Here is a 25,852-nt window from a genome sequence, read left to right as displayed (position 1 = left end):
AAAAAGATTTTGACTTCTTAACTCAAGTTTTGAAAACTAAGAACATCAAGTGTTTGAAGCTCTAAATACTGGAGTTAGCTGAATTTGTAGGTCTTCTGTAGTTAGTAAGCTTTTTAAGTAATTTTAAAGTACTTGATACTTTCTGCAAAGGTTTTCTTTTTCTGCTTCAAAATTTAAAATTGGCTATTGATTTTACTTCAAATGTCTTGCAGCTTCCAGTGAAACAAGTATAGAATATAATTTCTTAATCATTATACTAAAGGAGTTGAAGGAGTTGTAGTTCTAATAATTTGTATTATTTCTTCTACCTGCATTCTACCTGCATGCCTTAGGTGTGTTTTAATAAATATATTGTTTATCTATAAATTTTGTTCTTGCTTTTTGTCCAGAGACTGTGGTACAAATGGCTTAATCTTAAATGCATTGTACCTTTGGAGAAGAAATATGTGAGAAATAACAATAAGTCATAGAATAAGTCTTCTGATTGACCGAGTTACATGGTTTTGGTTAAAATAATGTTTTTCTTTAAGAGGATGGAGCAGCTGCCTCTCCAGACATAGGAGATATGTCTCCTGAAGGACCTCAGCCTCCCATGATCCTTTTGCAGCAGCTTTTGTCAGCTGCTACACAGCCATCACCTGTGAAAGCCATATTTGACAAACAGGAGCTTGAGGTAGAGTCTGTGTTTTCGGCTAACTAACTTAAGAAGTAACTTTGTGTAATCCACATTCCAGTTGAAGCTTATTAAACTATAGGCTTAAAAAAGAAGTGGCTCTGAACCCTTTTGGGCAAATAATGTTTAAGGCATGCATAAATATAAATACACACATAAATATTCTTATTTTTTGGGGGCTGATTTACTTGTTCTCCTCTAGGCTGCTGCTTTGGCAGTGTGCCAGTATCTGGCTGTAGAGTCTACACATCCTTCAACTCCACTGTTTGAAGACTGCAGCTCTAGTGAAGCTACAACACCCATCACAGTGCAACATATCCGACCCACAAAAGTGAAGAAACGCAAGCAGTCTCCAATTCCACCTCTCCCCATTGTAGTGCAACTTATGGAAATGGGATTTCCTAGGAAAAACATAGAATTTGCACTAAAATCTCTGTCGGGAACCTCTGGAAGTGCTTCTGGATTACCAGGTATTTTGTTTAGTAAAATGAATAATATTAGGAGGAGAGGAGTTGTAAGCTGATGAAAACAGTACTTATGAGGGAGAAATTGTTATCTTCTTTTTGGATACAGTCATAACAATGTCAGAGAATCCCTTGGAGACAAGCTGAGTTTGTTTTCTGTGTTAGGAGTGGAAGCCTTAGTTGGCTGGTTGTTGGATCACCCTGATGTCCAAATCACGGATCTTTCTGATGCTGATACTATCTCTGATGAATATTCAGATGAGGAAATAGAAGAAGTGGAAGAAGCTGAAGCTGCTTGTCCTGTTGTGAGTATTAACTTAGTAAAACCTAAGTTACGCTAGCTAGCTGCAAATTTCGTAATTCTTCCCTTTTTGGGAAAATGGCAAGAGTACAAGGACAACCTGCTGTCCCAAGCTTTCAGAACGGTAACAAGGATCATACTTGCCCTGTGTTTCTAAGACATGACATAAAACAACCAAGAATAATCCATAAATGCTTTGTGAGTTAGCACAGGGGAGAGTAGAATGCAGGTAGCTGTTTCACCATGCCGGTGGTAGTTCCAAGTATCCCTGATAGATGCTCTTAGTTTCTACAAAAATAGTTGGTGTTATAGTGTAATATTGCTGAAGGAGTTCTCCCTTCTCCTTTCCCTTGGTCTGAAAAACAAACATATGTTACCTACAAGGAAGGACTTAAGAACTAGAGAATAAATGGCCAAAAAGTCTATTAAATAACTTAGCCTTTTCCTTATTAAAACTTTTTCCACTTACTGATGATAAAATTACCGTTACAGTGCCTATTGAGTGTGATAGCTTTAATGTGAGTTTATATTAGTCTTCTGTTGACTTTCAAGAACTGTTTCAAAAAAGGTCTTGTCAATAAAATTAAATGGGTTTCATATTTCTGTTTATCCTTGAAGGACTTATGTTGAGTTTTCTTGCGCATGTGGGATTTTGTAATTTAAATTAATGTATTATATTTTGAAGGAAACTTAACTTGACAGCTTTTGCTGTCTTTATCGGAATTGCAATGAAAAACTGCTATATATTGCCTTTAATGGAAAAAACCCATTTAATACTCAGCACAGAACAAAGTTTTCTGAAAATTCTCCTTACAGCTGGAATGCAGTAGTTTTCTTAAAAAAAATAAGCTAATCTAATCTTGAAAGGAATAATTTTTAATAAATACAATTTAATTTTTCTTAGCTTGTTTTTCTAAAGAAAAGTTAGTAAACTTTAGGTTAGAGGTTACCATTTACCGCTTTTTTTTCCTCTCCCAACAAATGTCCTAAGAAGTGGAATGTGAATGTTTATCTTCAAGGCTAATTAGAGTAGTGACAAATCCTCTCTGTTCTGATTTTCCTTGGCAATCAGGTTTCATGAAAGCAACTTGCAGCTTCCTTCAAACATTTGAAAATTTGCACCTATGTTCCTTGATAATTTTGGAAAGTAAATTTTAATTTAAAATCAAGTAGATAGTAAATGTTATCCTTACAGTGAGTTGAACCTGTAGAAGTTTTTTTCCATTTTGGCATGGAGCTGGGATACTGTATCGGCTTATTTTTGTTGGGTTATATTCAGTCTTTGCCAACAATTTTATTTGTCTGAATTGAAAACAAATTTTGCAATTGTTTCATATTTATTTTGGACTTTTTTCCAGTCAAGTGGTGCTGTTGTAACAGAGAGCCAGACCTATAAGAAACGAGCTGATTTCTTAAGCAATGATGACTATGCTGTCTATGTTAGGGAGAATATTCAGGTGAGTATGATGATCAAAAGCAACATAGAAACTGCTTTCCTCTTGGTACTAAAGCCTTTACAGATCTATTGCATTCTATTGTCCTTTTTCCCTAGGTGGGGATGATGGTTAGGTGCTGCAGAACCTATGAGGAAGTTTGTGAAGGAGATGTAGGAAAAGTTATTAAATTGGATCGAGATGGATTGCATGACCTGAATGTGCAGTGTGATTGGCAACAAAAGGGTGGTACTTACTGGGTCAGATATATCCATGTTGAGCTTTTAGGTGAGTTCACTTCTTGGCTGCTTTTTAACTGAAAAAGTGAATGGTAGGCTAAGGGAAATGTCTTCTGGAGGGGGAAACCCCACTCACTATCCATTTATTCTTGCATCTGCTAGGATTCCCGCCCCAGAGTTCTGCCTCCCATATCAAGATCGGTGACAAAGTGCGTGTGAAAAGCTCTGTCACCACACCCAAATACAAGTGGGGATCAGTCACTCACCGAAGTGTGGGCATTGTCAAAGGTAATGTGTGTTCAGCATGGGGCATGGGGGGGTGAGAAGCTCACTCCCACGCAGGCTTTCTTCTGGACACACTCAAAAATCACACTGTTTTGTGGAGTATTGCGTGATGTTATGGATATAGAATGCATTTGAAGTCTGTGGTGAATTCACAGAAATATGCTCTGTGGCAGTCCGTTTTGTTAGCCTGTCCATCTGCTTTTGAGCCATTTCATTTGCACACAGTAAAAGTCATTAAGCATCTGTGCAGCTTCTGGTTGTAGTTCTCATTTACACTTTGGATGAACCACAGATGATTTTCCTTTAGGAAGTAATTGTAGCTTGAAAGCTTCATAAGGAAGCGAGGAGAAAGTGGGATGCACTTGTGTCAGGCTGTAAGGGATGTAATTGAAGTAATCTATGGAACACAGGTTCTTTGAGGAGGTACAGATTTTGGTCATACTGTATCTGTGCTTAGAAGTACGTGCTTGCTTGGGGACTGCTTCTAAAAAGAAATTAAGAAAAAATCAGAGTAGAAGAATTGAAATGGAATTCTACTCTAAGGACTTTTGGCTTCATTTTGTAGAGATTTGCCACACCTTGTGTTTTCTCCATGTTTTTGTCACAGCATTTAGTGCCAATGGAAAAGATGTTATTGTAGACTTTCCTCAGCAGTCACACTGGACTGGCTTGTTGTCAGAAATGGAATTGGTTCCCAGCATTCATCCTGGAGTCACGTAAGTGATGATTTACTTTTTTCTTAGTATATAGGGGTTATCCTAGATCTTATTGTCTTGTTTCTGTTATCTTGTCTCATTAACAAGTAACTTGTACCACATATATATAGACTTGTTCTTCTCTTGTCAAATCAGGTGTGATGGCTGTCAGATGTTTCCTATCAATGGGCCTAGGTTCAAATGCAGAAACTGTGATGATTTTGACTTTTGTGAAACGTGTTTTAAAACCAGGAAGCATAACACCCGGCATACTTTTGGCAGAATAAATGAACCAGGTAAGCTTTACAGTTTCTTAGATTAATTTAAAATGCATTTAAGTTGTTTTGAAAAAAACAAGTCAAGTTTTAAGTTTAAAAGTTTTAAATTTCAGTTTCTTAATATGATGAAATTAATGTTCAGATTGATCCCCTGGACAATAAAACATTTATAGCACTGCTACAATTGCTTATGATGGACTACAACAAAACATTAACCCCTAAACCTTCTTTGTAGCATTAAAAAGTTCATAAAATATCTTATGTGACGGTAAGTCTACATGTCAGAATGGCATTTTTACTTATACTGAGAATAAAATGTGTAATTTTCTAATCCTCCTGCCTTTTGCTGTCAACCTAGATGTAGATGAATAAAATCCTCATGGTGCCAGGGACAGCTGGAAATACCTAAGATGCTTTCTTATGCCTCAGTTGCTCTTCAGCTGTTTTGCCTGTTTGTGTGATGACTGTTGCCTCATTTCCTCTGTGATATGGAGGCTTCAGAGGAGTGTAGTGGGAAAGGGAATCCTTTTGAAAGACTCTTAATGAGACTTTTTTTCTCTCGGGCAAGAACAGGTACAGCCATTTTAGCTCCAAAAATTTGGGGCTTTGCATTGTTGTGAAAAACTTACCTGATGTTTCATTTCACTTCTTTTCCATCCACCTGTCTATCCAATTAAGCTTAGGTATTTGCAGGATGATGCTGACTTCTGGACTAAATTTTTTTTGTATTTACACATTGCCAGTGTAGTTGTTTTGGAAAATTAACAAACTTGATTCCCAGAGATTGTGAACATGGGTTGTGTGGGCAAGAAAGGCATTCATCTAATAAGGCAATTGATACAGCTGTGCAACTAGACTGGTGTGAATCTGTAACCCTTCCCCTTGCCTTGTGTTGTAGGGGAGAGGAGTTAAAATATTCTTTTCATCAAGATTTCTAGATGCTACAAAATCAATGAAGGGTAGTGGAAGTAAGGTTTTTGCAGGGAGGAAATGTATTAAATCACCTCCCTCACCAGGGAGGAAATCACTAAACTACCTTCTTCTGGAACTTTGAATTTTCCAGTGTTCCAACTTTTCTATTTCTATTCTTTGGTAGGGGAATTTTGTTGAGGTTTAGTTGCATATGTTTTTCATATGCTATAGTGGTGTAAAAAAATAGTGTGCTGTAGACCTGTATTTTGATTTACACGTCATCATAAATTTTGATCTGTATTTTAAAGGGAAGGACCCTTTCAAGTAGCTGGTCTAGTCAAGAACTTGGAAAGTTAAAACTCCTTTAAAAAAAGGAGCTATGCCCTTAAAGCATGAGTGTTGTGTACATATTGTCACCATGCCGATGTGACATGCGCCATGTGTCCTAAATGTAGCCTACGTACCCAAAATGTTGGATTTGTTACATTTCCTTTCACCCTGCTTATGGGTTTCAAAGGAGCAATTTTCTTTGAGAGGTGCATGCTAAATGTGTCACTTAACCTTGCAGGTCAGTCTCCCGTGTTCAGTGGGCGCTCTGGAAAGCAGCTGAAGAGACGGCACAGTAGCCAGCGGGGAATGTTACTGGATGATTGGTCAAGGATAGTCAAGAATTTGAATGTCTCATCCTCTGTGAATCAGGCTTCCCGTCTTATTGATGGTAGTGAGCAGTGCTGGCAGTCTTCTGGTTCACAAGGAAAGGTAACTTTAAGCTCCAGATGCTTTTTTCTGGTATACTTCATGCTTAAAAGGATCTCCCCAGAGCCTTTCCATCTCAAGGCTGAACAACCCCAACTCTCTCAGCCTGTCTTTGTAGGAGAGGTAGTCCATCTCTGGGATTGCTTTTGTCATCCTCATCTGATCCACTCTATCAGGTCCATGAGGGTTTTTTGTGCTGAGGACCCCAGAGCTGGTTGCAGCACTCCAGCTGGGGTCTCACAGAAGCAGAGTAGAGAGGGAGAATCCCCTCCCTTGACCTGCTGGTCACTGCTCTGTGGATGCAGCCCAGGACTGAGTTGGCTTTCTGTGAGTGAACACTGGTGACCTGTGTGCAGCTGTTCATCCACTAGAACCCCCAGCTGTCTGTCAGTGGGGCCACTCTCCAGCCTCATTCCCCAGTTTGTAAGTATAAGCAGGATTACCCCATCCCAGATGGAGAATGCCACACTTGCCCTGGTTAAATTTCATACAGTTGGTGATTATTTAGCCCTCTGGTCTATCAAGACCTCTCTGCCTTGGAGGGAGTCAACAGCTTCTCGTGGTTTAGTGTCATTGGCAAAGTTACTTACTGTACATTTGGCTCCTGCAGCCAGATAATTTACAGAAAGTGGTGTTCTGTAGTTTATGGTTTATCAGTTTCGTAGGCCTAGAGCAGTGCTTTGTGACCAGCCTAGGTACCAGGATGTGCAGCTGGGCATCTCTCCAGTGTCTTTTGATGCTCTGTTGATGGCCGTGCTGAGAGTATGCCCAAGTACCCTTACTCCAGGTTTTCTACAAACTGTAACCTAATAGTTACAGTGGTACTGTGATTTCTGTGTTTTCAGTGGTGTTGGTCTTGGCTGAAATAAATTGTTTGCTACAACTGTTTCTCTTGTGATTGGACATAGGACAAGCAAGAAGTTCACAAGGTCGTTCCCCTTTGGCCAGTTGCCATATATTGCAGCTGTTGTGTATCATTCAGATTTTTTCCATTCTTTCTTCAAAAACTTCAAAATATATATTGCATATGTATTTCAAAATATATATCACATATATATTTCTTCAAAATATATATCACATATATATTCTTGTTAATCATATGGTGGTCATAACAATGCTATCTAAAAATGAAATTCTGTGTTTCCACTAGCACTGGATTCGTTTGGAGATTTTTCCAGATGTTCTTGTTCACAGACTAAAGATGATAGTGGATCCTGCAGACAGCAGCTACATGCCCTCCTTAGTTGTAGTTTCAGGTATGTGTATGTTCTCTAAGTCAAAAATATTTTTTTGCACCCACCAGAGGGTATTTATCTGTTTTTTGTTCACATAGTCATCCGTTACACAGATGCCCGTATGTGAAACAAGCACCATATCCTAAAATGCTTTTTATTCTGTGTTTTCTTTTCTAGGGGGTAATTCTTTAAATAACCTTATAGAGCTAAAGACAATCAATATAAATCCTACAGACACCACAGTGCCTCTACTCAGTGATTGTACTGAAGTAAGTGAAGTTTGTGTGAGAATTACTCTTGTGTGCAGCAGAAAAATATTGTGCTGCAAGAGATGAATGAAAAGTATTGTTGTGATCATTAAAGTCTGATATTTTTTTTTCCTCTTAGCTTAGCAGTATTTCTGGCAAGTTTGTCAAGTTAATTATTCTAAAATGTTTTACTATAATCACAAACACTATAATAGACTTAGATATTGTAGGGGGTTTTATGTAAATCGATATACATGTGAACCAGTAAGACATTCCAATAAACTTAAATTTTGGGGATATTTTTGGATAGTAGTTCTGATCTTTTCTAGCAACAACAAGGAGAAATGCATAATGAATTCTGTGAGATTTCTCATATGAATTTCTCATATGAATGAGGCCATATGCTAATGATAAAGCATGAATTATTTAGAGCTGAAATGACAAGCATTTAAAGTGACAGATTCATTTCCTTAAAACGACAAAGTCAAGCAAAAGTTCTAATACTTTCCTATGTTTTATGAAGTTACATAGAAGCCAAAAGATGTCAGCAGAGTATTTTTCTTCTTAGTACCACAGATATATTGAGATTGCAATCAAGCAGTGCAGAAGCTCTGGCATTGATTGCAAAATACATGGCCTCAGCATACTGGGACGTATACGTGCTGAGGATGAAGATTTGGCTGCAGTCCCTTTCCTGGCTTCTGATAATGAGGAAGAGGATGATGATAAAGCTAACACTGGGAGGTTGGTAACTGCAGTGATGAAGGCAGGGGAAAATGTAAACAACCTTAGTGTCTATAACTTAGTCCTGTAACTCTGGAGATGATTGGAGGATGAACACATTAATTAGGTTGAATGGTAGTAATGAGAAATCAGTATCTTAGTTTATTGGAATTATAAGATAGATCCTTTGTCAATAAATACATTCTCTGAGATGATCACACTGGTGAGGTGTAACATTTTGTATGACTCATTCCCTTTTGCAGTACATGTATATGATACATGGCATATTTACCACTGCTCAGCAAAACATTGTAGTTTCGTGGGTTTTTTTGGGTTTTTTTTCAACTGTGGTAGTGCAGTTTGAGTCCTGAAAGTGTTCCCAAATGTAAAAATCAGTAAATACAGTAAAAAGGTGCCTATGCTACAGCATGCTGTTTGCTAAACTGACCGTGTTCTCTTTTCTCAATATATTCAGTCTTGTTAGAAAGAAGGCAGCCGGGCTTGAATCAGCAGCTACAATAAGAACCAAAGTTTTTGTCTGGGGACTGAATGACAAAGACCAATTGGGAGGGCTAAAAGGTTCCAAGGTAGGTTGTTTTCACACTTAAGTACAAGAGAGAAACAGTGAAAAATAAAATATATGAGTTTACACAACTTAAAATTAGCTACAAAGATTAGGTTTGGGTGGCTTTTTAGTGTTAAGACATGTAGATGTCTGCTGGGTGGAAAATTGGAGAAAATTTGCATTTTGGTTGGTACTCTGAAATCTGGCTTGATTTTTAGCAGCCACCCAGTCATTTGTTTTAGATGATAATGAACTAATTCTTTAAAAAATGTGTAGCACTTGACATATTCTCTTCCTGTTGAGTTTGCATGCCTAAAATAAAACTTGTGGTGAACTTTATGTATTACTTGTACTTGGCAATTGTACAATAGGAATTTCAGGCCAATGTGCAGCCATTTACATGTGGTTTTAATATAATAGAAGATGAGATGGATCCCAAATGCTTATCAATTTAAAATGTCATTCATTCATCTGAAAATTGTGTTGAAAGCATTTCTTCAGTTGATGTTGTGATAGTATTGTATCCATAGAGTACCTTGAAGAAAGAGGAAGTTAACCTTTCCTGTATTCTTCAGTTTTCTCAAGAAAACTTTACTGAAAGAAAGTCCTTGTTTATATGGCCTTTCATTTTTTCTCAGGTTTTATATTTATCATAGTTTCAGTATTAAATTTTTTTATTTGGTTTTTGTCCTTTTCCTGGTGTAATATTAATTGGCATGGGTGAAGCATCTGAAAGTACCTGTTAAATTAACTGGTTTATCACTTAAGAGCTCTTCTTTTTAGAGTGTAAAACTTTGAAGTGAATTGTAATAGTTTCTATTTCCTGCCTGCTCTAGATAAAAGTCCCTTCCTTTTCTGAAACCCTGTCTGCCTTGAACGTTGTGCAAGTAGCTGGAGGATCCAAAAGCCTTTTTGCAGGTAAAATAAGTTTAAAATAAATGTTAATCATTTAAGGGCAGAAACAGGTTCTGAATTGTGAAACACTAATGGTGTTTGAAATTTTTTTCTTCGTTTCAGTGACCGTAGAGGGTAAAGTGTATGCCTGTGGAGAAGCCACAAATGGAAGGCTGGGTTTAGGAATATCGAGTGGAACTGTGCCTATTCCCCGCCAGATTACAGCTCTCAGCAACTATGTGGTAAAGAAGGTGGCTGTTCACTCAGGTACTGACTATTGCTGTCCTTACATACATAAATGTAACATATTAAGCTTGAAAATAGTTCCTTTGCAGTTTTCTTGGGTTCTGTGATGCCCTAGCACATCAGATTATTTTTTTTTTTTTTAATGAATACAGGTTATTGAATTCTGTGTGTTGTATACTATGTCAGGCTAAATCTAACCGTTCTGTTATTAAAATCTGTGACTTTAGACCATACAAGTTTTCTTAGTTGCTGGAAGGTCACTTTGGTGTTTCCATTTAGTCGAAAGAAAGTGTTTTCATTTTTAATATTTCCAGATGGTGGGTTTGTTTTTCTCATTATTTTTTTCTTGCAGCTCTGAAAATAGTAAATTGAAGGATTGTTGGTGGTTTTTTTAAATGTGCCAGGAGACATACTGTCACAGAAGTTTTTATTTTAAATTAAATCATATAAAAGCTCCAAAGAAAATAAGTAATGTCTACGGAGCTGAAAGGCTCATACAGTTGCTCATACTGTAGAATAACAGCAATGTTAAATTGTTGCTAAGGCCTGCTGCTTGTTTGAAAGCTCAAAAATGTAAATGTGTGTTTACAATTTCAGGTGGCCGGCATGCTATGGCATTGACTGTTGATGGAAAGGTGTTTTCATGGGGTGAAGGAGATGATGGAAAACTTGGTCACTTCAGTCGAATGTAAGGACACCAGATTTGTCTGTGTTTCAGTAGAAGATTTGTGTTGAATGTTACAGCACAGCTGACCACCACTATTGACAGCAACAGTATTTTTAATACAGTAGGAATAAAAAAATGTTTTATAAGAAGGCTTTTTCTCCCCACAGTATATTCCAATTGATGGTGCAGCATTTGTAGCAGGCTTCAGCCATTTAGAAAGGAGGCATTCAATTAATATAATAATTAGAAAGGTGGATAAAATCTGGGCTAGCATTTTCAAATTGCACTGATGAAATTCCATACTTTTGAACATGCAGTTTTTGTTTACTTTTATAAGGTATGGTTTTCAGAAGTGCCTTGAGGAGTGAAACCGTAGCAATTTTGTATTCCTGAGCTGTAACAGTTCATAACTTCAGCTGTCATTTAATAGCTCTTTCTTTAGACTTCAGTTCACAGACTTGTTAGCCAGAAATAAACTTCTTCCACTTTTTAGTAATAGTAGTTTAATCTTCTACAGGACAGCTTTAAGAGAAATTTGAATTTTCTAAAATTTTACTTTGTATGTACCCACAGAAAAGTATTTTGAAAGAAAAAACCCTGATAAACAAAGCCCATTGGTAAATATTTTTGTCATTGTGATATATTTTGAGAACCTGCCCATAATACATACAAAATTAAATCAGATGGTTAATACGTTACAGCAAATAAATTTTTATAAGGCTGGGTCAGACTAATGGAGAGGGAAGTCCAGATGAGAGTAGTATTACTCTTTATTGCTCAACTGACTCATGTTTTATGTAATCTTACTAAAAGTGAGATTTGAAACTCCTGGGCATTTCTTAGTAGAAATATTTCCAGAGGCCATTCATAATTTTGTAGAATCTTATTAGTGGTCCTGGTATACCACTATTAGGAAATCTTGAGTTTAATCCTTTTTTGGAATTAAGAGAACACTGTAACCACATGAAGAATAAATGTTAGCAGTACTCACATAAAAGTCTAACAGTAAATTCTAATTTTGATTTCTCTGTTGTGAAGAGCAAAGTTGGGATGAGAATATCATCTCTTAATCTTACTGTGTCTCCACTGCTAATAAGTCATTAATCTTTGGGCAGTGACAGGAAATTGGTTTTCACTTTCTATTATGTTCTGTTTAATTGATTGATTTTGAATTTCTCACCTAAGTTTGGCAGCATATACATAAAATATTCTTTAAATAAACTCTGAAGTACATTAAAATAGTGTAAACCTTATGGTGCTGCTATAGAGTGCATCTTGGAGTCAGTGTTGCATTTTACTTTGAGGTTGCTGTTAGTTATTACACAATTTGTATTGCAAGAGGTGGACTATATTGTGTGGCTATTTTATGATGAACACAATGGGTTTGTTGTTTGTTTTCTCCAGGAACTGTGATAAACCCAGGCTGATCGAAGCGCTGAAAACCAAACGCATCCGTGACATTGCCTGTGGCAGTTCCCACAGTGCTGCTATTACCTCCAGTGGGGAACTCTATACCTGGGGTCTTGGGGAGTATGGAAGACTAGGACATGGAGATAATACCACACAGCTGAAGCCTAAGATGGTAAAATCAATGTTTCTTGTTTCTGATGAAATGCAAATGTGTTTAACAAATGACAGCAGCATGAAGCTAAAGTAACAAAAAACATGAAGGCAGTATGAAGGCATTGTTTTGGAGTGATCCAAATTTGGTTTTGGTACCTGTACCGCTAGTGAAAGTAAAGCTATTTCAGAAAAGCCAAAAAGATCCAGTCTCTTTCTTGGGAAGTGGTGTAAAATGGCAGCTGCTGCTTTCAGCATTCATGTCCTGCATCTACTTTGATGTGTAGGTGGAAGCTACCATGTAGCAATATTGGATTCTGGACATGGCTGGGTAGTTCTTTGCTCAGGCTGGTCACAATGACCAAGATGAGTTATAAGACCTTGGAGATGTTTATAAGGTTTTAAAATATAATTTCTTTGAAAACTTCTTTCTTACTCCTTCTGTTTTGTAGGTTAAAGTGCTCCTTGGCCACCGAGTCATTCAGGTTGCATGTGGAAGCAGAGATGCTCAGACTCTTGCTTTGACAGATGAAGGTAAGAGTATCTTGTTCCAGAAGCTTTCTAGCACATGGAAGTACTGTGACCATTGTTTGACCAGCAATTTGATGTTTGTTAGGTTTGGTGTTTTCTTGGGGTGATGGTGATTTTGGAAAACTGGGCCGAGGCGGAAGCGAAGGATGCAACATTCCCCAGAACATCGAAAGGCTGAACGGCCAAGGCGTTTGTCAGATTGAGTGTGGTGCACAGTTCTCGTTGGCACTGACCAAGTCAGGAGTGGTATGGACATGGTATGTTACATTTGCCAGGGGGTATTTACCAAGCAAGTGCTCTGTGCTGTACTTAATGCTGTTTTGACTCCATTTGTGCCTTACCTGTGTGCTTTTTCTTTTAAGCTGGCAGCTCTTCCAGGCAAACTGCATCCATTCAATCACTCTAACACTGTAGCATGCTGTCCTGTTTGCAGTACTCTGTTAGAACACCTGGCTCCTATTGAATTGGAGGCAGAAAGGGGAGATCATTGCTTCTCTTGGCCACTGCGAGACATGTAAAGAAATGTTAAAAATGGAGAGGAAAAAGGAAAATTTGAGAGTCATAGCTAGGACTATGAAGCCTACAGCTAAAGCAGAGACTTGAGAGAGGATGCAGGAGAGTAGGGAAGTAAGCTGAAATTCACAGCAGATGGGAAGAACTTCCTAGGGAACACAGGAGCACAAAAACAGCTTGTTGCTGCTCAGAAGGCCCCTGAGTTGTCAGTAACTATGCCTTGGAACAAGAATTGGTATGAGGTGATCATTGACATCTCAGATATGATTTAACTTTTGTCCTTTTTGCCTGCTTGCTTCTGCTTTGTTTTGAACACAAATCTGCCTTTTTGAATTTATAAAACCTTTTTGTAAAATCTGAGAGCTTACTGCATGGCAGGTCAACTTCAGAGCACTAATCAGATCAAGGTCTTAGCCCATCCTTGAGTAGTAAGACTGTGACCTATTTGATGTATATCAAAACTGAGTAGACTTAAACCAATAGTTTTTCTTGTGTTGTCAGCAGTTGCTGAATAACATTAAGAGAAGTCCTCAAAACTTTCATTTTTTAAGTTACTACTATTGTTAAAGGGAAGAGAAGTTTTTAACAGAGATGTTTTTTTCAGAGTGGCCATTGGAAACTATTTTTTTCTTTGCTCTCCATCCAATTATTTTTTTTTTGCAGTGATAAAAGGAGCAAGAGGAAAGATAATCTGACAATCTTTTTTAAAGAACTCATGCCAAAATTCTTGTTTGTTCCTTCCTTGCCCTGGTTTTTCTCAACACTGCTATGTCTAGTCAAAAATCTGCAGCTATTTCATGACATTACAGGTCTACAAGGAGATTTTTGGTTCTGTTTCAGCTGGGGATGGCTGAATTGCTTTTCAACTTTTATTCTTCTTAAATTTTTTAATGGTTTGCAGAAAAAAAATCATGATTTCTGGGTTATAACTTTAGGTAGATAACAGTACTGTATATCATGTTTCTCTCCAGCATAATATAATCTTTCTTCAGAAATATTGGTAGTGAGCAAAAGAACTGAGTGAGTGGTTACTGAAAGCATAGTGAAAGAAATATCAGGATTTTTTTTCTTCTTTACTTACATTCTTGGTGGAAGCATTTTAAAGTATTTACTTTTGTGTGTGTGGTTTTTTTTTTTTTAGTGCCATTTGTGCATAACAATTTTGGATGACCTCAGAATCTATACTGAGGCTTCCAACAATGGGAAAAAACCCCTCAATTCTGAAAACATTTTAGTTCCCTTTGTATTTTTTCCATGGGAGCAGACTTAGGCTAAAGGTTCTGTTGTTGTTCAGTTTATCCTCAGTAGTTTAATATGCCTAAGTCTTATCAAACCATGTGAATTTTGAAAGTGTTTATTATTGCAGTGTTTCTGCAGCAGAGGAAATTAAGTGTAATACCATTTGCTTTGCATACAAAGAACAGTCATAATCATGCTCTTCTGTATTGAGGTGAGAATCTACAGTGCAATAGAACTGCAGTTATCCTCACTCTTAGGCATTTGGGGCTGAGTTTGGAAACATTTGCTATTTGGTGTGTGTGTGTTTGAGGCAGTGATGTATGAAGTGTATTCAGCTGGGAACCTGCATTGAAGAGGAGTGTGTAAACAGCCCAGTTGTTCTGAGTGTTGCATTTACTGTCTCTTGCAGGGGTAAGGGTGATTACTTCAGGCTAGGCCACGGCACGGACGTGCACGTGCGAAAGCCACAGGTTGTGGAAGGACTGAGGGGTAAAAAGATTGTGCACGTGGCTGTGGGAGCACTCCACTGTCTGGCAGTGACTGACACTGGACAGGTACGTTGTGTGTCACCCTCCTTTTCCCCATGCAGAAAGGAATAAACTGTTTAGGAAGGGAAGTGTAACAGTACTGGTGCTGATTAAATGAAATAAAAAAATCCTTATTTTATTTCTTTGCATTTAAAAGTCTGGCATAAATAGAAGCACAATTGTAATTTTAAAAGTATTGGTATTTAAAATATTAGTATTGGAGTTGAAATATTTTTGTCACAGTAGCTTTTGAAGTGTTTTCCTTGTATTATCTCATGATCAGTTTTCTGCTTCTTACTCTGGAAATGCAGCAGCAGTCATAGTATTCTGGATAGATTTTTCAGCTTTATCATAATATTGTTTCAGGTCTCTGATGTAATTACTAAGCAATTAATTCTTCTAACTTACTGTGAACATTGAGTCGTTTAGGAATCAACTGATCAATTATAATTTGGCGATAATGTGTGAATTATCTGATAAAGTGCTGCTTTGATTTTTTTCTTTTAATGTATGATAATGCCTGCATTATTTAATGGAGGGGATGGAATGTCATGACAATAAGTTGTCTAAAGTGTCCTAGATTACAAATCACAAACATTCTTTTTAGGGATTTTTAAGAAAGCACTTAATTGAGATAAACAGCGAAGCCAAGTAATACGTGGAAATTTTTCCTGGCAGGTTTATGCTTGGGGTGACAATGACCATGGGCAACAAGGCAATGGAACTACCACAGTCAATAGAAAACCCACTCTTGTCCAGGGCTTGGAAGGCCAGAAAATCACTCGGGTTGCCTGTGGGTCTTCCCACAGTGTAGCGTGGACAACGGTGGATGTAGCTACACCATCTGTTCATGAGCCAGTCCTCTTCCAGACAGCGAGGGACCCTTTAGGTGCTTCTTATCTTGGTTGGTATTTGTTGCCTTAGATTGTTTTTCCTTTACTGCCATTGGTGTGTTGGTTTTGTGTGTGGTTTAGTAGGTGATAGAAGAGTGCAAAAGAAAAAAATCACAAAACAACAAAATACACCTCTGGTTAAAAAAAAGCCCTAACCAAAGCTCTTCATTAAAGTGGAACTTTTAAATTAAAAAGCAACATGCTTTCTCAAACACCCTAAGGAGTTTCTCTTTCTGGAGGTAATGATAGATGAATGCTACACTAGTATTAATCTTACCCATTACCTCTTGTTTCTAAGGTAAGTGAGTTAAGAATTAGGGAATCAAACCAGCAGTGTTTTGTGTTGAATATGAAAGCATCAAATATCTTGCAAATTAAGCTTTTTCATGACCAAAGCAATTTGTATCTAATAAATATTCTTGTTATTTCAGATTGTTTCTGTAAGCAAAACTTGTTTTAGGTGCTGATCACTAAAATAAAATTCTCTCTGTTATCGCCTTAATCCTCCAATGTGAGTAACAAGATCAAATACTATTTTATGAAAGCTCTCGTTGGAAAGCCACAGTATTAACTTTAATATTGTCACTGTAGGCACTGCAGTCTAAGAATCCTGTAGGGTTAGTTTCAGTCATTGCTTCTGATTTAACAAGAAATTAAATAAAACATGTATTTTATGTATTATACCCTTAAAAAGTGCTTACCTTCTCTTTCCCCCTGCCTCTTTTTAGGTGTTCCTTCAGATGCAGATTCTTCTGCTGCCAGTAACAAAATCAGTGGGGCGAACAGTTCCAAGCCGAATCGCCCCTCCCTTGCTAAGATTCTCCTGTCCCTTGATGGGAACGTTGCCAAACAGCAGGCATTGTCTCACATACTGATCGCATTGCAGATCATGTACGCCAGGTAGGCATGGAAACATTCTTTCTGTTGCAGAGCAAAATATGATGTAGCTTACCATCTACTAGGGACTCTTGAGTCAGGTGTAAATTGTTTTAACTCCTCAGGATGGGCCTAAGCTTCATCTAAATTTTCTTTTGATGTTGATGTTAGCTTTGTGTTGTTATGTTTAAAGAAATTTCTATTGCTTGGGGGGAAAATTGTTCATTTAGAAATGCTCAAGTAAATAATGTAGAAGCTGTGTAAGAAAATCATGAGGGATGATATGGAGGAAGCAGTAGAGGGCAGAGTGGAAATAACAATAAAACATTGCCGTGCCATCATTGTTAGTAGAGAACAGAGTATTTGTGCTAAAATTTATAAAGAGAAACTCATATTAAACATTTAAGCATCAGGCCCAAGGGAGAATAACAATGAACTACCCTCTAGATTCTACAGCTTGGAAAACTTACCTTATTTTGTTAAGACAAGCTAATAAAATTTTTCAAGTTCAACAGGGGAGTATGATTAGGTTTATGTTAATCCATCCTAAATGATTTCAGGGATGCAGTTGTTGGAGCATTGATGCCTGCGAGTATGATTGCACCAGTAGAATGTCCCTCTTCATCACCAGCCCCCCCATCAGATGCCACTTCTGCAGGAAGCCCTGCAAATGGAGATGAGTGTGTGCTTGTGGGAGATATCGAGGAGAGGCTGAGCCCAAACCCGTGGCAGGACAGGAGAGGGGAGGTAAAGTGTCACATTTTATTTTTTTTCATTAGTTTTTAACTGTAAAGCTGACAAATATCTCAATTAGTCTGATAGCAGCAGAGATTTAAAAATCCCTTTGTGCTCTAATTTCAGGACTAGGTTCTCTGCACATGTCAGATTTTAAAAAACTAAACTTTTAGTTTAAGATCAGTTTTGAACTTTCAGAAAGCATTGTGTCATTTAAATGCAATTGTGATGATTTCTAGTAATATTTTAGAGATACTGAATTCATTTTACAGAAGTGATATTAAAAACCAAGAATAGCAGAATATTTGACCATTATTTAATGAAATTTGGTTGAAAACTTAGGTCACTGATGTAGACATGAAGCCCTGAATGAAATTCTATTATGTTGATTCCTATCTGCTAACAGAAGCAGAAAAAAGAGAAGGCTTTCTACTGAAGAGGTCTTTTGCATTTATAAACTGTGAACTTGATATGTATTGTCAGGGCTTGTCTTCTGCTTTGTAGACCTTTCTGCAGGCGCTGATTTTTTTTGTAGCAGCTGGCACTGAAGGGAGTGTTTGCTGTTGTATGCATACTAGGAAAATAAAGTAGAAGCTAAAAATACAGGCAGTGAATCTATTGGTTTTGAACTTATGGCTACTTTTAAATTGCTGCTGTCTTTGAGCACTAGCCCTTCTAGTAAATAGCTACTCTTAAAGGTTTTACACTGTCTTGTTGAAGATTACATGAGTTATTATTTGTTCTGGCTAGGTTGTTCCTTCAGAAGATGCTGTGACACCGTCTGCTGTAACTCCCTCAGCTGCTGCTGCCTCTTCCCGTCCTTTCATTCCAGTCACAGATGATCCTGGAGCTGCCAGTATTATTGCAGAGACCATGACAAAAACCAAAGAAGTAATGTTGTCAATACTCTTCTCAACACTTAAGTCCTTACCATGCTTTTATCAAGCAGTTTTTCTGTTTTTTGTGCTTTAAAAATTATTCTTTAAATGACTGCAATTTAAAAACACCTGTGCAAAGACAGAGGGATGTTTGCTGTTTGTTTTGTAGGATGTGGAAAGCCAGAGTAAGGTGTCTGGCCCAGAGCCACAGTACCTGGATGAGTTTACAAGTCTCCTGGTACCGGATGACACGCGAGTCATGGTTGACCTGCTGAAGCTTGCGGTGTCCAACCGAGCGGGCGAGAAGGGAAGAGATGTTCTCTCAGCTGTGCTGTCTGGCATGGGCACAGCTTACCCACAGGTCAGCTTTTGTTTCTGTTGCATTTTAACTGTGCCCTTTTCATACTAGCTTGCTGGAGTGCATTCTTGAAATGGAAGTGCAGTTTGGCATCCTGAGAAACTTATTACACGTGAAAATTTGAGCTGAGCTTAAATGCATGTGAGCTTTAACTGTTTTAATGGAAATATTATGTGAATATCTGCATGTGCTGCAGATGTTAATAACAGAATAAGTTCTCAATTTTTTCATGCTGCAATTAGACATTAAGATGAAATCTATTTCTGTATTGACCAAGTGTCGGTGGGTGTTGGAATGAAGCTGAATTAACCAAGCTCTATTTACTCGATCTGTAGAATGTTAGTTTGAAAACTTCCATGATGAGAGCTTTTTTGCATCTGAGTTTATTTTTCATATTGATGCAGTCATTATTACTAGCTAAAAATGCTGTTAGTGTAATGTATTGTTAATGATACAATAAATCTTCTGAGCTGTTAAGATATACATTTCATGCATTGAAGCTTCTAACTTTTTACAAAGTATCCATGGGTGTGGGGGTTTTTTTTTTTCACATAGTTGACAGAAAGTAGCCAATAAAAAATTATTTATAGAATATGTCTGTACAGTAATGAACTGAAAGCTGTTTAATATTTCTGTTAGCTTTACCTTTCAACTGGTAATTTTCCTAATGAGTAACAATACTTTTTTTAAATGATTTCTAAAACTGTTACTTCCCCTGCCCAATTTGTGGTGATTATCCAGGTGTATTTATATTGGGCTTGAGTTTTCTCAGTCACATTGCATACATGCTGTATATGTCCACTTAAACATTAATTCTGTGGTTTTATCATTAATAGTGAATAACTGAACAGCTTTGGGTTTGTGTAGGGTTTTTGTGTTTTGGAGCCAGAATTTTTATTAGAAACTGTTTTAAGATTAGTACCTTTGGCATTTCCTCCCTAAACAGGGTTTTGCAATATTTCATACTAGTTCAATATTTATGCCTTTCCATGCTGGTGTATGTTCTATAGCTTAGATTTAATAGTTTGCTTTTTCTGTAAGGGAAAACAATTATTTGTGCTGTCATTTGCTTACTGAAAACTGAAGTTTTTTGGCCTTTAGTTTTAGGAGTTTTTCTAGCTCTAACACTACCAAAAAGAGTATTTTTGAGTTAATATGATGTTTTTGAATCAGATTTCTAAAACCAAGTTATTTATTTTAAATTGTGGAAGAATCTTAATTTGCTTAGATTTCTTGGATTAATCAAACATGCAGTTAGTAAAATGTGTATTTTTCTTTTCTTAGGTTGCTGATATGTTGTTGGAGCTTTGTGTCACAGAACTAGAAGACGTAGCAACTGATTCGCAAAGCGGTCGCCTCTCTTCACAACCAGTTGTGGTAGAGAGCAGCCATCCATATACTGATGATACATCTTCTAGTGGCACAGTTAAAATACCAGGTACAGAATTCTTAGGGTTATGTTGCTATGACTCAATTATTTTTAAGCCTGCCTGAATTAAGTTGTTCCTTAGCTTAAAAAAAAATTATTGAACTTTTAAAGCTATGTTATGGCTTTTGCTATAACATGGTCCTGTTGATGTCCATGATCCTGTTGCTATAAAAAGGTATTTCTTGAGGCTGATTTTTTTCATGCTGGTGAAAATACTAATTCTGTACAATGTGTATTCCTGTGTTCACTGGGTGTGATTCCAGGTGCATATCATTGCTGTTCTCCATTCAGTTATGAAGCTGAGAAGGACTGAGTCTTTTTCAGGTTTAGTAATTGAAAACTCATCTCCTAGTCTTGAGCAAGGGAAATACTTTTTTGTTTTAATGCTGTTTTTTCATTTAGTGCTTCCTTCAGTAATATACTTAGTGTGGGATTCACATTCTCTGAACCTGAGAGAAGCAGTGAGAGAAGCAGAGAAAAGAATGATCAAAACAACTCTCATCTCATTCGCTGCTCCTGTGTTTGTGCCAAAGTAGAATGCAATATGGAGGTTGTTTACCCAAAGTGATGGTGTTTTGTTTCCTTGGCCTATGAGGGCCAAGCACATGTGTGTCCAGGCTGTTGGTCAGCAGACAGTCACGAGATTCTGGGTGGCTGAGTTGAAGTTGAGTGCTTTTGCAGATTCAGTTTAGGTGTAGTGTAATATAGTATAGAATAATATAGTATAAAAAGTAATTAATTACCCTTCTGATATCAATGGAGTCAGATGCATCATTCCTCCTGGACATTGGGGAAAAATATCACTGATAACCTAGTACTTAGCCAAAGTTACAGACAACAGAGAGCTATCTGCCTTAACTGTAAATAGGCATTTTTTTGCCTTTTGCAACTTTAGTTTTGAATGTTGTAGTGTGGTCTTTTGTCTGCTGGCCCCATTCACATGAGCTTGCTGTGATTTAAGCCTTGCAATGAGAAGAAATTACAGTCAAATATTGTCATTAAATCAAAATAAGTTGTTTTTATTAATTGGCACTATGGCTTCCAAACAACTGTTTGATTTCATGTGGGTTTCTCAAATGCTGCATTTTTGTGTGATGCTGATTGCTTTGTAGCAGTGTGTGAACTCTTTGTTGCTGTTCAGGTGCGGAGGGGCTGAGGGTGGAGTTTGACCGGCAGTGTTCCACCGAGCGGCGCCACGACCCGCTCACCATCATGGACGGCGTCAACAGGATCGTGTCCGTCCGATCAGGTGCGGAGAGCCAGCGCCTTCCAAAAGTGTCCTGTGGGATTCACTCCCACATGCTGAATTAAATGTGCCCCTGCTTCTAACTGACTTATTAGGGATAGGCCAGTCAAAGAGAGGGAAACCTGTATCAATTGATCCTGTCTTTTAAACTGGAAAGTTTTGCACGATGTAGACACAAAGGTTTTTGTCTTTAGATATGGAGAATCTCTGGGAAGTGCATGTTAGGTAGTCCAGTTCTTCCAAAGAGCAGATGGAGTGTAAAATTCAGTGTTTAGCACCCCTGCCAACATGTGTGAATTTCTAAATAATCAAAGTGTATTTTAACAAATTGGAAAGGGATATTATTTTGCTAGCTTCTTCCTTTTTCAGGTAGTATGTAGAGAAATTTCAGCTTTCATATGGTCAAGACCAATACACTTCTGCCGTCAGTTGCCCAAAATAATAGCTTGGTGCTCTTTCTTTCTGTTTCCTGCTCTGGCCTTTGTATGTGACACTACATGAATTCCTCACATCTTTAATCTTGATATCTGATTTAATTTTTAGGCACTATTAATTTCTAGTAGGTTTTGGAGGGATATTATTAATCTCATCAAATTTTGTGTTGAACCTGCCCATACACTACATTATGTGCAGGGGTCTCAGTAGCTGCTGCCTGTGCAGACATAATGTAGGCTTTTTATGTTGACCCATTTTTCCTCAAAAGTGTTTCATTACTGAGATATTTTTGGTTGGTTCCTGGTTGGAAGCTGTAAAGCTTTATTTAATGTACAAGTTATTATATATTTCTGTAATGTGAAAGATAATTTGAAAATAGGACAGAGGATTTTAGTAAGCTCTTGTAGTTACCTCCTGCTTGTGGTATTAGGCTATCTGCTAGCAGTGCTAACTGAACTTTTTAAGACTTGGTTTTGAAATTCTTAGGACTCAGTGTAGCATCTTTACATTTATGTTCATGTACATAAACAGCTTTACAAAGCTGTTTTTCTTGAAGGCCTTTTTGTGATTTTTATACTTTTTAACCAGTTGCTATGGATGAGTGGCTCTGTATTGGCTCAGACAGTGTGGCTGAGTGTGTTTGTATTGCCTGCTCTAACAGGTCGTGAGTGGTCAGATTGGTCCAGTGAGCTGCGAATCCCAGGGGATGAGCTGAAGTGGAAGTTCATCAGTGATGGGTCTGTGAATGGATGGGGATGGCGATTCACAGTTTACCCTATCATGCCAGCTGCAGGTAAGGTATCACATACAGCATTTGCAGGAGGCTAAGAGTAGATTTTACTACTAGTAGTTTGCTTTTTACACTGCACTTACTGCATGGTATTTACATGCCAAAGTTCAATAGTTCATTTACGTTTATACTAAGAAAACATTTTCATTCATACTTAGGAAGCATTTTCAGCTGAGTCCTGAGAGGTGCACTTGTACACAGGGAAGAAAGAAAAATATTTTATAGCCACTCTAGTTTGCCTCTTCATCAGTGAAGAGAGGATGCTTCTGGGGCACAAGTCATCTGAAATTTTTAAAAATCCATCTGTTTTAAAATTATGTCAATTAAGTCATGAAAGTTCATCTTTCTTCCTGTCTCTTCAAAGGGCAGTAGAATAGATAACTCATGCATACTAGCCCTCTAGAGTGCTGTGTTTGGTCAAACAAGTCCTGCCTGTGTTCTGTTCTTATTTCAGTCTGAGGACAAACCTTACCCAGCTTTTTTTTCTGTTGTTCCTTTTTGTTTCTTGCAGGCCCTAAAGACCTTCTCTCAGATCGTTGCATTCTTTCATGTCCCTCAATGGATTTGGTTACGTGTTTGTTGGATTTCCGCCTCAATTTTGCTTCCAATAGGAGCATAGTTCCTCGCTTGGCAGCTTCTCTTGCAGCTTGTGCTCAACTGAGTGCCTTAGGTGAGTGTAGTCTTAAAATTAGGTCTGCTTTTTTTGAAGTTATGGTGATTGTTTTAAATAATTATGTTCCTTGTGTGCTTATTTTCCCTTAGCTGCTGGCCACAGGATGTGGGCGTTGCAGAGACTGCGGAAGCTGCTCACCACGGAGTTTGGCCAGTCCATCAACATCAACCGGATCCTAGGGGACAATGAGGGAGAAACACGAGCTTTGGTGAGAAGGCAGTGGTGCTCTCCTCTTCACATTTTGCACATTAAGGTTAAAGTGCTAGACCTGATGTACAACATTTTTTGTGTTCGTGGCAAAATAGGAAATGGGCAAATTAATAGTCTTCTTGCACAGGTCTGCAAGTCTGTAAAAAGTATTCCAGTTTAGAAAAGAAAAAATGGCTAATTCCAAAACTTGACATGTGTGCTTTTTGAATGGCCAAAAAGGGGTAGAAATAAATTTTTTTTGAACAAGTGGATGGACATGGTATTTCACACAGCTAGTTGTAGGTTGGAAAGTTACTCCTGTTTTGTTACAGTCATCTAAATAATGTACTTCCTGTAATGCATGCATTATGACTAACTTTCTAGTTGTGTGGTGTCTCTAGAGTTTCACAGGGAGTGCTTTAGCTGCTTTGGTTAAAGGTCTTCCAGAAGCTTTGCAGCGACAGTTTGACTATGAAGACCCCATTGTGAGAGGTGGCAAACAATTGCTCCACAGCCCTTTCTTTAAGGTAATGCAGGACAATCTGTAAAGAACACATTAAAATAGTTGTGGGAATTTTTTGAGATGTGCTAAGCTCACTTAGTCCTATGTCAGTAATGTTTACTGACAAAATCAGAATCCTGCTTCTAAAAGGAGAATCAAATACACAAATGGAAAATGAAGAGTACTTAGCTAGGCAGAGAAAATCAGGAAAACATCTTGTAAGCACACTTTTTGGTAAGTGATTTAGAGTTTTCCTAATAGGAGTGTTATATATTTCTATTTAGTTAGTTTAGTACTCTGAAGGTTTTTTTACATCCAGTTGGAAAAAATGAAAATGTCTTAAATGGATCCTGTACTGCAAAATAAAAATGAACAAGTTGAGGCATTCTACAGAAGGGCAAGAAGAATAAAAGGTGAAAAAGCCTCCTTTGTAGTATAAAAGTGAAACTAAGAGGGTGTACCTATCTTAACAGAAAGAAGATCTTAAGAAGGAGGAAGTAATATGTTGTTCATAATATTAATCTGAAACATTGATTTTAAATTGAGTCAAACTGAAAATCAATTGAAAATTCATTGAATTGTAGAAAGGAGACTTAGTTTAGAAATGGAAGGTTGAGCACATGGGATTTGATGTGGAAAAGGTAATTAATCTGGGAATGGTTTTCACAGGGAGGTTATGAAAATTTTTGGATTGAAAGAGGAAATTAGATACCTAACCATGTGAGACAGTATTACACTTGATATTACCCCATCCATGAGGATAATGAAGATGGCTCTTAGTGATTTTTTTTAAGTTCTTTGAGACTGTTGAGCCCCTACTGGCTTGTGAACAGTTCATCTCTATCAAACACTTACTGATTTTTTATTGCATATTTTTGATACCTCTCTAAAATGTTTTTTCGATTGTCTGAAGGTTCTTGTGGCTCTTGCATGTGATCTGGAGTTGGACACTCTCCCTTGCTGTGCAGAGACACACAAATGGGCCTGGTTCAGGAGATACTGCATGGCATCCAGGGTTGCTGTGGCCCTTGATAAAAGGACACCCTTACCTCGCCTTTTCCTTGATGAGGTACTGCAGGAATACTTGAAATGGTTAATGGAACACGTGAAAGTGTCTCATGTAAAAAGATACAGTGAGTTTGAGTTACTTTATGCCAACTGTGATAGGAGTAATGTTGTTTAATGCAAAATATTTCACAGGTGGCAAAGAAAATCCGAGAATTAATGGCAGATAATGAAAATATGGATGTTCTGCATGAGTGCCATGATGTCTTTAAGAGAGAACAGGATGAGCAGCTTGTCCAGTGGATGAATAGGTAATTTCTTTCAACTGTTACTGCTTTGGTCTTGTGATACTTTGTTGTACAATGATAAACTGCCATTTTTGTGACTTTTAAAAAGCTCGTTTAAGATTTTGTTTGGCATTTCCTGCAGACGACCTGATGATTGGACACTTTCAGCTGGAGGCAGTGGAACCATTTATGGTTGGGGCCACAATCACAGAGGACAGCTTGGTGGAATTGAAGGAGCAAAGGTCAAAGTCCCAACTCCATGTGAAGCTCTTGCCACCCTTAGACCAGTGCAATTAATTGGTGGTGAACAGACTCTGTTTGCAGTGACTGCTGATGGGAAAGTAAGGATACAACACATGATTGCTTATCAATGCTCTCTTAAAATATTTCACCCTCAGTCAGAATGGGTTGGCTAAATGAAAAATGGTGTGCACAGTACAGGGTTCATTATTACTGATAGGAGTAACTTTGTTTTATTTTTTTTTTAAGAATCTCAACTGTACCAACTCCACCAGTATTTTCTAGGATTACAGTTATTGTTGCATTATATGGTTGAAACAAGAAATGTAGTT

The 25,852-nt window shown here is 37.7% G+C and overlaps 1 protein-coding gene across 3 annotated transcripts in view; it reads left to right on the top strand.

Annotated features, from left to right (window-relative positions):
- Positions 1 to 25,852, top strand: part of HERC2 (HECT and RLD domain containing E3 ubiquitin protein ligase 2) — a 102,345-nt gene that overhangs the window by 57,166 nt on the left and 19,327 nt on the right. For all 3 annotated transcript variants that reach the window (XM_084201085.1, XM_084201086.1, XM_084201084.1), the window contains exons 45-78: positions 531 to 673; positions 876 to 1,143; positions 1,303 to 1,442; positions 2,797 to 2,895; positions 2,991 to 3,159; positions 3,273 to 3,398; positions 4,003 to 4,111; positions 4,247 to 4,386; positions 5,849 to 6,039; positions 7,187 to 7,292; positions 7,449 to 7,540; positions 8,088 to 8,263; positions 8,718 to 8,829; positions 9,644 to 9,725; positions 9,825 to 9,968; positions 10,545 to 10,635; positions 12,019 to 12,196; positions 12,627 to 12,708; positions 12,791 to 12,962; positions 14,867 to 15,011; positions 15,663 to 15,888; positions 16,606 to 16,777; positions 17,314 to 17,500; positions 18,239 to 18,379; positions 18,536 to 18,727; positions 20,009 to 20,162; positions 21,295 to 21,402; positions 22,496 to 22,627; positions 23,136 to 23,294; positions 23,387 to 23,505; positions 23,888 to 24,013; positions 24,902 to 25,057; positions 25,189 to 25,304; positions 25,423 to 25,621. In XM_084201085.1, coding sequence (XP_084057211.1) covers positions 531 to 673; positions 876 to 1,143; positions 1,303 to 1,442; positions 2,797 to 2,895; positions 2,991 to 3,159; positions 3,273 to 3,398; positions 4,003 to 4,111; positions 4,247 to 4,386; positions 5,849 to 6,039; positions 7,187 to 7,292; positions 7,449 to 7,540; positions 8,088 to 8,263; positions 8,718 to 8,829; positions 9,644 to 9,725; positions 9,825 to 9,968; positions 10,545 to 10,635; positions 12,019 to 12,196; positions 12,627 to 12,708; positions 12,791 to 12,962; positions 14,867 to 15,011; positions 15,663 to 15,888; positions 16,606 to 16,777; positions 17,314 to 17,500; positions 18,239 to 18,379; positions 18,536 to 18,727; positions 20,009 to 20,162; positions 21,295 to 21,402; positions 22,496 to 22,627; positions 23,136 to 23,294; positions 23,387 to 23,505; positions 23,888 to 24,013; positions 24,902 to 25,057; positions 25,189 to 25,304; positions 25,423 to 25,621 — 4,952 coding nt within the window. The remainder of the gene's footprint in view (positions 1 to 530; positions 674 to 875; positions 1,144 to 1,302; positions 1,443 to 2,796; positions 2,896 to 2,990; positions 3,160 to 3,272; positions 3,399 to 4,002; positions 4,112 to 4,246; positions 4,387 to 5,848; positions 6,040 to 7,186; positions 7,293 to 7,448; positions 7,541 to 8,087; positions 8,264 to 8,717; positions 8,830 to 9,643; positions 9,726 to 9,824; positions 9,969 to 10,544; positions 10,636 to 12,018; positions 12,197 to 12,626; positions 12,709 to 12,790; positions 12,963 to 14,866; positions 15,012 to 15,662; positions 15,889 to 16,605; positions 16,778 to 17,313; positions 17,501 to 18,238; positions 18,380 to 18,535; positions 18,728 to 20,008; positions 20,163 to 21,294; positions 21,403 to 22,495; positions 22,628 to 23,135; positions 23,295 to 23,386; positions 23,506 to 23,887; positions 24,014 to 24,901; positions 25,058 to 25,188; positions 25,305 to 25,422; positions 25,622 to 25,852) is intronic.

Source organism: Fringilla coelebs, assembly GCF_963513975.1.
Source record: "Fringilla coelebs genome assembly, chromosome: 2".
Classification (NCBI taxonomy): domain Eukaryota; kingdom Metazoa; phylum Chordata; class Aves; order Passeriformes; family Fringillidae; genus Fringilla; species Fringilla coelebs.
Note: the sequence above shows the minus strand (reverse complement) of the source record. Positions and strands in the feature narration are given on the sequence as shown.